General features: G+C 53.7%; 2 protein-coding genes across 2 annotated transcripts; both read right to left on the reverse strand.

Moving 5' to 3' along the window:
• Positions 1-1,063: 1,063 nt before the first annotated feature.
• On the reverse strand, positions 1,064-4,754 carry LOC131731605 (mucin-3B-like). The gene is made up of 6 exons (XM_059020819.1): positions 4,586-4,754; positions 3,567-3,729; positions 3,074-3,238; positions 1,943-2,052; positions 1,654-1,739; positions 1,064-1,331 (listed from the first exon to the last, which is right to left on the reverse strand). Exons 1-6 carry the CDS (start codon positions 4,752-4,754, stop codon positions 1,290-1,292), a joined length of 735 nt encoding a protein of 244 aa, XP_058876802.1. The 3' UTR covers positions 1,064-1,289.
• Positions 4,755-4,883: 129 nt separating this feature from the next.
• LOC131731604 (mucin-2-like) lies at positions 4,884-10,002 on the reverse strand (the record flags this gene model as incomplete). The annotated part of the gene is made up of 3 exons (XM_059020818.1): positions 4,884-5,105; positions 5,784-5,899; positions 6,441-10,002. Coding segments are annotated over 3 exons (3,882 nt in total), but the record flags the coding sequence as incomplete, so codon positions are not given.

The raw sequence follows: 10,002 nt of genomic DNA on the forward strand, positions 1-10,002 counted from the left end.
TGTTTGTTTCTTTGTGTGTTTTTATAAAGTCTCTCTCCCTCTGTCTCTTTCTCTGTGTCCCTCTCTCCCCTCTCTCCCCCCTCTCTTTCCCTCTCTCTCTCTCTCTCTCTCCCCCTCTCTCCAGAGAGTGCTGTTATTCTGGATCTCATACTCTCTCTGCCCGAGGAGCTCCCCCTGCTGGATGGAAAGGAGCTGCAGCACCAGCTGAGGCAGGTCTACTCCAGGGTGACTGCAGCAGCCCAGCCCCCAGCCAGAGCCAATCAGAGACCTGCCCCTGCTCCTAGAGCCAATCAGAGACCTGCCCCTGCCCCTAGAGCCAATCAGAGACCCTGCCCCTGCCCCTAGAGCCAATCAGAGACCTGCCCCTGCCCCTAGAGCCAAGCCGAACGAAGAGGCCGGAACCGGCACCAATCAGGGAGCAGATGCAGCCCCTGACCAAGATGACATTTCTACAGCTGCCACCAATGAGAGTGAAGGGGCCAAGACTGCAGCCAATGAGAGTGAAGGGGCCAAGACTGCAGCCAATGAGAGTGGAGGGGCCAAGACTGCAGCCAATGAGAGTGGAGGGGCCAAGACTGCAGCCAATGAGAGTGGAGGGGCCAAGACTGCAGCCAATGAGAGTGGAGGGGCCAAGACTGCAGCCAATGAGAGTGGAGGGGGCCAAGACTGCAGCCAATGAGAGTGGAGGGGCCAAGACAGCAGCCAATGAGAGTGGAGGGGGCCAAGACTGCAGCCAATGAGAGTGAAGGGGCTAGCACAGGGACCAATGAGAGTCAAGATACTAACACGGCAGCCAATGGAAGTGTTGATACTGCTGTGGGAAAACCCACCAATCAGGAAAGCAGGCAGCGTGAAAGCGATTGGTCGAGAGCAGGGCTGTGCCCTTTGAACCCCTTCATGGTGCCCCTGAAACTGCTGGTGCGAGCAGAGAAAAGTGACATCATCGTGACATCACAGCGCTGATGTCACGCTGAGAGACTGTGTGTGTCTGTGTGTAAATAAAGCACTTTGGATTTGATATATGATACGCACAGCGCAGCCAATTAATGTGAACCGGGGGGGGGGGGGGGGAGAGAACGTAAAAGGCACAGCCAGTGTTACACACCTATACAAATAATTTATTCATTTTATCATGCATGTTTGACACATAGTAAATACAGTTTTCAGTGGCATTTTTTGGGTGAAACTGGTGTTGTTCGATCACTCTAATTCAAAGTGCATTTGTGGGGTACAGGGGGGGCACCCCCTTTCATCAGCAGCTCCCCTTCTTGCAAAACTCAAAAGGACCCCTAAATCTCAGATTGTTTGATCCGAGGTCTTTCAATTTTCATCTGGGAGAGAGGAAAAAAAAAAAAAGTTGAACAGCTTTTTCAATGTATTATCCATCCGTCCAGACACAGACAGACATACAGACAGACAGACAGGCAGGCAGGCAGACAGACACAGACAGGCAGGCAGGCAGGCAGGCAGGCAGGCAGGCAGACAGACAGACACAGACAGGCAGGCAGACAGACACAGACAGACAGACAGGCAGGCAGGCAGGCAGGCAGGCAGGCAGACAGACAGGCAGGCAGACAGACAGGCAGGCAGACACAGACAGGCAGCAGACAGACACACACAGATCAGTGGCACACTGGGGGTACAGTAACTCACCGCCATCTGTGTGTTCAGGTTCCCCAGCGAGAGGGAAAAGTTTCGCTCGTAGGCAGACCTTTCCTGCGCCCCAGAATCTCCATAACCTGCGACCCCACGGGAGAGACGGAGAGGGGTGAGAGGTCACTGCCTTGTACGTTTACATCACTGCTGGTTTTGTAGTGAATTCTTTGCTGTGTCAGGCTATCTATAGATATGGTGTGTGTGTGTGAATATAGATAGATGTGTGTGTATCTGTAGTGATATATATATATGTATATATCTATAGATAGCTGTATTGTTCAGTCACCTCTCTCGTTGAAGGTCTCAGGGTGAGAGGAGGCTCCTCTGTCAGCATTGGGCCACTTGAAATCATCTTCAAACCACTGGCTGACCAGATCCTCCTTACTGTCCCTCTCCCTGCGACACAGAAGAGGAGGTCAACAACTCTATCTAGGGTACTAGACCACACTATCTCCCTCCCTCCCAGTCCCCCTCCTCAGCTCCACTAGAGCCACACTGCCTCCCTCCCTCCCAGTCCCTCCTCAGCTCCACTACAGCCACACTGCCTCCCTCCCTCCCAGTCCCCTCCTCAGCTCCACTACAGCCACACTGCCTCCCTCCCTCCCAGTCCCCTCCTCAGCTCCACTACAGCCACACTGCCTCCCTCCCTCCCAATCCCTCCTCAGCTCCACTAGAGCCACACTGCCTCCCTCCCTCCCAGTCCCTCCTCAGCTCCACTAGAGCCACACTGCTTCCCTCCCTCCCAGTCCCTCCTCAGCTCCACTAGAGCCACACTGCCTCCCTCCCTCCCAGTCCTTCCTCAGCTCCACTAGAGCCACACTGCTTCCCTCCCTCCCAGTCCCTCCTCAGCTCCACTAGAGCCACACTGCTTCCCTCCCTCCCAGTCCCTCCTCAGCTCCACTAGAGCCACACTGCCTCCCTCCCTCCCAGTCCCTCCTCAGCTCCACAAGAACCACACTGCCTCCCTCCCTCACACTCTCAGCCTCCCTCTCTCTCCCAGCCCCTCCCTCTCTCTCCCAGCCCCTCCCTCCCTCCCTCCCCTCCCAGTCCCTCCTCAGCTCCACTAGAGCCACACTGCTTCCCTCCCTCCCAGTCCCTCCTCAGCTCCACTAGAGCCACACTGCCTCCTCCCTCCCAGTCCTTCCTCAGCTCCACTAGAGCCACACTGCTTCCCTCCCTCCCAGTCCCTCCTCAGCTCCACTAGAGCCACACTGCTTCCCTCCCTCCCAGTCCCTCCTCAGCTCCACTAGAGCCACACTACCTCCCTCCCTCCCAGTCCCTCCTCAGCTCCACAAGAACCCACACTGCCTCCCTCCCTCACACTGTCAGCCTCCCTCTCTCTCCCAGCCCCTCCCTCTCTCTCCCAGCCCCTCCCTCCCGCTCTCTCTCCCAGTCCCTCTGTGTCCTCAGTTCTCACCTCTGTTCTGTTAGTCTCTTGGTCCTGAGCTGGTAGATGAGGAGTCCTATCACAGCAGCCAGCAGCACGATGGTGGTCAGGCTCACCCCAGCGTAGACCCCGGCTTTGGAGATCTTATTCTGACAGTGGCTTCCCAGAAACCAGTGCGAGTCTGAGATCGGGCAGCTGAGAGAGAGAGAGAGAGAGGAGAGGAGGAGAGAGAGGAGAGAGAGAGAGAGAGGAGAGAGGAGGAGAGAGAGAGAGAGAGAGAGAGAGGAAAGAAAGATGATTCTCATTTAAAAAAAGATAAGTGCTATAAAAAACAGAATTGAAGAATTGGAGAGTGCTATGAAGGGAGCGTGGAGATTAATTTTTCCTGGAACAAAGAAGAACTAAGAGGGGAGGGAGAGGGAGAGAGGGAGAGAGGGAGAGGGAGAGGGAGAGGGAGAGGGAGGGGGAGAGGTTCTCCGTATTCTAACCTGGGAATCTCTCTCTCTGGGTCACACTTACAAGCAGGCGGGGTCCGGAGGCGGGCAGGCTGCAGTGGCCCAGCTGGCAGGTGTAGTGGTTCTGGTGTCGGCTGTCGCACACAGAGACGCACACGATCCCCGTAGCAGAGGTGTTGTGGTACGTGTAGAACTGTTTGAAGTCAGTGGGAGCCACATTCTTGCAGAAACCTGAGGGGGAGGAGGAGGAGGGAGACGGGGGGTGAGTGGGGTGAGGGGGTGAGGGGGGTGAGGGAGAGTGGGGTGAGGGGTGAGGGGGGGTGGGGGGTGAGGGTTAGGATTTTGGGGTGGGGGGTGAGGGAGGAGGGGTGGGGGGTGAGGGAGGAGGAGGGGGGGTGAGGGAGGAGGGGAGGAGGGTGAGGGGTGAGGGTTAGGATTTGGGGTGGGGGGGTGAGGGAGGAGGGGGGTGAGGGAGGAGGGGAGGAGGTGAGGGGTGAGGGTTAGGATTTGGGGGTGGGGGGGTGAGGGAGGAGGAGGGTGAGGGAGGAGGAGGAGGGTGAGGGGTGAAGGGAGGAGGAGGGGTGAGGGGGGTGAGGGAGGAGGAGGGGGGGGGGGGAGGAGGAGGAGGGTGAGGGAAGAGGAGGGTGAGGAATAGGAGCGACAGCACAGCAGGTATTGAGGGCAGCGATGACAGCAGAGCCCAAGTACTCCTCTCTTTCTCTTTCATTCTTCTCTTCTTTCTCTGCTGCTCTTTTTTTCTTTCTTTCTCTCTGCGTCTCTTTCCTGCTTTTCCTCTCTTTCTTTCTTTCTTTCTCTCTATTTCATCACAAATATAACAGACTTACCCTCTGGATCAAACTCTTCTTTTCTGACCACGGTTGAATTCACATCGATGCTCCAGCGTTGTACAGTTTTTATCTGAAACAAGAAAAAGTCTGGATCTGAAAACCGTGGTCAGGGTTCCTGGAGGGGGGTTAGGGGGGTAGGGGGGCAGTTATAATGCTGTCCCTGTCTATAAAGGGGGCAGTTGTAATGTGTGTGTTTTGTTACTCTCGATATCTCTGTGTATAGAGGAGCAGGCTCGTACCTGGATCACTCTCGTCACAGTCTGCAGCCTCATTCAAAGCGTTCTTCACTTCTTTAAGGACTGTGTTGTACTCTTCAGTGGCATTGCCTGTATTATGAATCCGGACCATAACTTCATGATTCACCACGATGCTCCCTTTACTGGAGAAAGAAGCAGAGAGGAGAGGCATTGTGACTCTGGGTGATGTCACAGCAAAGCCACCCTAACCCATCATGCACTGGGATTCACTCAGTCGGTCTCGCATGCAGAAGGCAGCTCTTGCAGCCATCGTGACATTTCATTCTCATTTGTAATCTAGCGTGGCACCCGCTGTTTTCTAATGGAAGTGCGTGTTTGCTAAAACGCGTGTCCCCTTTAAAAGAAAGCGAGCCGTTCCAGTGTGTGTGAGCGCGCGGCACGGGCAGCAGGTGTGATTACTGCAAGCAGGTCTCTCTGGACACGGAGCAGTTAATGAGGATGACCTGAGGGTTTTGATTTTCACACCCAAGTATCCAGCGACGCCGCGGTAAACTTCATTCATCTGAAAAAACAAAACAAAACAAAAAACATGTTGAGGGATGAGACGTCATCTCTCCCCTCCCTCCCTCCCCCCTCTCCTCTCCCTCTCCCACTCTCCTCTCTCACTCTCCCCTCCCTTCCCCCTCTCTCCTCTCCCGCCTCTCTCCCCTCCCTCCCTCTCTCTCCTCTTCCACTCCCTCCTCTCCCCCTCTCTCTTCTCCCTCTCCCTCTCCTCCCTCTCTCTCCTCTTCCACTCCCTCCTCTCCCCCTCTCTCTTCTCCCTCTCCCTCTCCTCCCTCTCTCTCCTCTTCCACTCCCTCCTCTCCCCCTCTCTCTTCTCCCTCTCCCTCTCCTCTTCCACTCCCTCCTCTCCCCCCTCTCTCTTCTCCCTCTCCCTCTCCTCCCTCTCTTTCCTCTTCCACTCCCTCCTCTCCCCTCTCTCTTCTCCCTCTCCCTCTCCTCCCTCTCTCTCCTCTTCCACTCCCTCCTCCTCCCCCTCTCTCTCTTCTCCCTCTCCCTCTCCTCCCTCTCTCTCCTCTTCCACTCCCTCCTCTCCCCCTCTCTCTTCTCCCTCTCCCTCTCCTCCCTCTCTCTCCTCTTCCACTCCCTCCTCTCCCCCTCTCTCTTCTCCCTCTCCCTCTCCTCCCTCTCTCTCCTCTTCCACTCCCTCCTCTCCCCCTCTCCCTCTTGTTGAACATACCTGCTGTTTAAAATTCTTTTCGAACTCTATGTACGCTTGACTCAATTTGTTTTCCAGTTCTTCTGTAAAATTCTGCATAATCTTTATCGTCACATCTGCAGTTCTGTTATATGTGTCTGCAAAAAATGTTTATATAAACAAACACGAAAATGAATCGACTGGACACAGTAACTGATATAAGAGCCCGAGTCAGACAGACACATTACCTGATATAAGAGCCCGAGTCAGACAGACACAGTAACTGATATAAGAGCCCGAGTCAGACAGACACAGTAACTGATATAAGAGCCCGAGTCAGACAGACACAGTAACTGATATAAGAGCCCGAGTCAGACAGACACAGTAACTGATATAAGAGCCCGAGTCAGACAGACACAGTAACTGATATAAGAGCCCGAGTCAGACAGACACAGTAACTGATATAAGAGCCCGAGTCAGACAGACACAGTAACTGATATAAGAGACCGAGTCAGACAGACACAGTAACTGATATAAGAGACCGAGTCAGACAGACACAGTAACTGATATAAGAGCCCGAGTCAGACAGACACAGTAACTGATATAAGAGCCCGAGTCAGACAGACACAGTAACTGATATAAGAGCCCGAGTCAGACAGAGAGAAGGACAGATTAAAAAGGAGAGAACAATTCACTCACCTACAGAGATGGCTGGTGGAGCTGGAGTAGTCATAGCAGCTGCAGTTGTGGGATTAGTAGTAGGGGTAGTACTGGGGTTAGTAGTCCCAGTTGTGGGGTTAGTGTTCCCAGTTGTGGGGCTAGTAGTCTCAGTTGTGGGGCTAGTACTAGTGGGGTTAGTAGTCCCAGTTGTGGGGTTAGTGTTCCCAGTTGTGGGGCTAGTAGTCTCAGTTGTGGGGCTAGTAGTCTCAGTTGTGGGGCTAGTACTAGTGGGGTTAGTAGTCCCAGTTGCGGGGCTAGTAGTCCCAGTTGTGGGGCTAGTACTAGTGGGTTTAGTTGTCCCAGTTGCGGGGCTAGTAGTCCCAGTTGTGGGGTTAGTACTAGTGGGGTTAGTAGTCCCAGTTGTGGGGCTAGTAGTCTCAGTTGTGGGGCTAGTACTAGTGGGGTTAGTAGTCCCAGTTGCGGGGCTAGTAGTCCCAGTTGTGGGGCTAGTACTAGTGGGTTTAGTTGTCCCAGTTGCGGGGCTAGTAGTCCCAGTTGTGGGGTTAGTACTAGTGGGGTTAGTAGTCCCAGTTGTGGGGCTAGTAGTCGCAGTTGTGGGGCTAGTACTAGTGGGTTTAGTTGTCCCAGTTGCGGGGCTAGTAGTCCCAGTTGTGGGGCTAGTAGTCCCAGTAGTGGGGCTAGTACTAGTGGGGTTAGTAGTCCCAGTTGTGGGGCTAGTACTAGTGGGGTTAGTAGTCCCAGTTGTGGGGCTAGTACTAGTGGGGTTAGTAGTCCCAGTTGTGGGGCTAGTAGTCTCAATTGTGGGGCTAGTACTAGTGGGGTTAGTAGTCCCAGTAGTGGGGCTAGTACTAGTGGGGTTAGTAGTCCCAGTTGTGGGGCTAGTACTAGTGGGGTTAGTAGTCCCAGTTGTGGGGCTAGTACTAGTGGGGTTAGTAGTCCCAGTTGTGGGGCTAGTAGTCTCAATTGTGGGGCTAGTAGTCACAGTTGTTGGGCTAGTAGTCATAGTTATGGGGCTAATAGTTGCAGTTGTGGGGCTAGTAATCTCAGCTGTGGGGATAGTACTAGTGGGGTTAGTAGTCCCAGTTGTGGGGTTAATACTAGTGGGGCTAGTAGTCCCAGTTGTGGGGTTAATACTAGTGGGGTTAGTAGTCCCAGTTGTGGGGCTAGTACTAGTGGGGTTAGTAGTCCCAGTTGTGGGGCTAGTAGTCTCAATTGTGGGGCTAGTAGTCACAGTTGTTGGGCTAGTAGACATAGTTATGGGGCTAATAGTTGCAGTTGTGGGGCTAGTAATCTCAGTTGTGGGGTTAATACTAGTGGGGTTAGTAGTCCCAGTTGTGGGGCTAGTAGTTGCAGTTGTGGGGCTAGTAGTCCCAGCTGTGGGGCTAGTACTCCCAGTTGTGGGGCTAGTACTACTGGGGCTAGTAGTCCCAGCTGTGGGGCTAGTACTACTGGGGCTAGTAGTCCCAGTTGTGGGGCTAGTACTAGTGGGGTTAGTAGTCTCAGCTGTGGGGCTAGTAGTCCCAGTTGTGGGGCTAGTACTACTGGGGCTAGTAGTCCCAGTTGTGGGGCTAGTACTAGTGGGGTTAGTTGTCCCAGTTGTGGAGCTAGTAGTCCCAGTTGTGGGGTTAGTAGTCCCAGTTGTGGGGCTTGTAGTCCCAGTTGTTGGGCTAGTAGTCATAGTTATGGGGCTAATAGTTGCAGTTGTGGGGTTAGTACTAGTGGGGTTAGTAGTGGTAGTTGTGGGGCTAGTAGTCGCAGTTGTGGGGCTAGTAATCTCAGCTGTGGGGATAGTACTAGTGGGGTTAGTAGTCCCAGTTGTGGGGTTAGTACTAGTGGGGTTAGTAGTGGTAGTTGTGGGGTTAGTAGTGGTAGTTGTGGGGCTAGTAGTTGTAGTTGTGGGGCTAGTAATCTCAGCTGTGGGGATAGTACTAGTGGGGCTAGTAGTCTCAGTTGTGGGGCTAGTACTAGTGGGGTTAGTAGTCCCAGTTGTGGGGTTAGTAGTGGTAGTTGTGGGGCTAGTAGTTGCAGTTGTGGGGCTAGTAATCTCAGCTGTGGGGATAGTACTAGTGGGGTTAGTAGTCCCAGTTGTGGGGTTAGTAGTCTCAGTTGTGGGGCTAGTAGTTTCAGTTGTGGGGCTAGTACTAGTGGGGCTAGTAGTCCCAGTTGTGGGGTTAGTACTAGTGGGGTTAGTCGTCCCAGTTGTGGGGCTTGTAGTCCCAGTTGTGGGGCTAGTACTAGTGGGGTTAGTTGTCCCAGTTGTGGGGCTAGTAGTCCCAGTTGTGGGGCTAGTACTAGTGGGGATAGTAGTCCCAGTTGTGGGGCTAGTAGTCGCAGTTGTGGGGCTAGTAGTCCCAGTTGTGGGGCTGGTACTAGTGGGGTTAGTAGTCCCAGTTGTGGGGCTAATAGAAGCAGTTGTGGGGCTAGTAGTCCCAGTTGTGGGGCTAATAGAAGCAGTTGTGGGGCTAGTAGTCTCAGTTGTAGAGCTAGTAGTCTCAGTTGTGGGGCTAGTAGTCCCGGTTGTGGGGCTAGTACTAGTGGGGCTAGTAGTCCCAGTTGTGGGGTTAATACTAGTGGGGTTAGTAGTCCCAGTTGTGGGGCTAATAGAAGCAGTTGTGGGGCTAGTAGTCTCAGTTGTGGGGCTAGTAGTCCCAGTTGTGGGGTTAGTAGCCGTAGTTGTGGGGCTATTAGTTGTGGTGGTGTGGCTAGCAGTTGTGATTGTGGGGCTAGCAGTTGTGGTTGTGGGGCTAGCAGTTGTGGTAGTGGGGCTAGCAGTTGTGGTAGTAGGGCTAGCAGTTGTAGTTGTGGGGCTAGCAGTTGTAGTTGTGGGGCTAGCAGTTGTAGTTGTGGGGCTAGCAGTTGTGGTTGTGGGGCTAGCAGTTGTAGTTGTGGGGCTAGCATTTGTGGTTGTGGGGCTAGCAGTTGTGGTTGTGGGGCTAGCAGTTGTAGTTGTGGGGCTAGCAGTTGTAGTTGTGGGGCTAGCAGTTGTGGTAGTGGGGCCAGCAGTTGTGGTTGTGGTGCTAGCAGTTGTAGTTGTGGGGCTAGCGGTTGTGGTAGTGGGGCTAGCGGTTGTAGTTGTGGAGCTAGCAGTTGTAGTTGTGGGGCTAGCATTTGTGGTTGTGGGGCTAGCAGTTGTGGTTGTGGGGCTAGCAGTTGTAGTTGTGGGGCTAGCAGTTGTAGTTGTGGGGCTAGCAGTTGTGGTAGTGGAGCTAGCAGTTGTAGTTGTGGGGCTAGCAGTTGTGGTAGTGGTGCTAGCAGTTGCGGTTGTGGGGCTAGCAGTTGTAGTTGTGGGGCTAGCAGTTGTGGTTGTGGGGCTAGCAGTTGTGGTAGTGGGGCTAGCAGTTGTAGTTGTGGTGCTAGCAGTTGTAGTTGTGGGGCTAGCAGTTGTAGTTGTGGGGCTAGCGGTTGTAGTTGTGGAGCTAGCAGTTGTAGTTGTGGGGCTAGCAGTTGTGGTAGTGGTGCTAGCAGTTGCGGTTGTGGGGCTAGCAGTTGTAGTTGTGGGGCTAGCAGTTGTGGTTGTGGGGCTAGCAGTTGTGGTAGTGGGGCTAGCAGTTGTAGTTGTGGTGCTAGCAGTTGTAGTTGT

Source organism: Acipenser ruthenus, unplaced genomic scaffold, assembly GCF_902713425.1.
Source record: "Acipenser ruthenus unplaced genomic scaffold, fAciRut3.2 maternal haplotype, whole genome shotgun sequence".
In the NCBI taxonomy this organism is placed as follows: Eukaryota; Metazoa; Chordata; class Actinopteri; order Acipenseriformes; family Acipenseridae; genus Acipenser; species Acipenser ruthenus.

Coding starts and splice junctions, on each gene's coding strand:
- LOC131731605 (XM_059020819.1), bottom strand. CDS start 4,754: ATGCCTCTCCTCTCTGCTTCTTTCTCCAGTAAAGGGAGCATCGTGGTG. Junction 1,740..1,942: donor TGAGACCTTCAACGAGAGAG/GTGACTGAACAA, acceptor GTGGGGTCGCAG/GTTATGGAGATTCTGGGGCG. Junction 1,332..1,653: donor ACCTGAACACACAGATGGCG/GTGAGTTACTGT, acceptor CCTCTCTCCCAG/ATGAAAATTGAAAGACCTCG.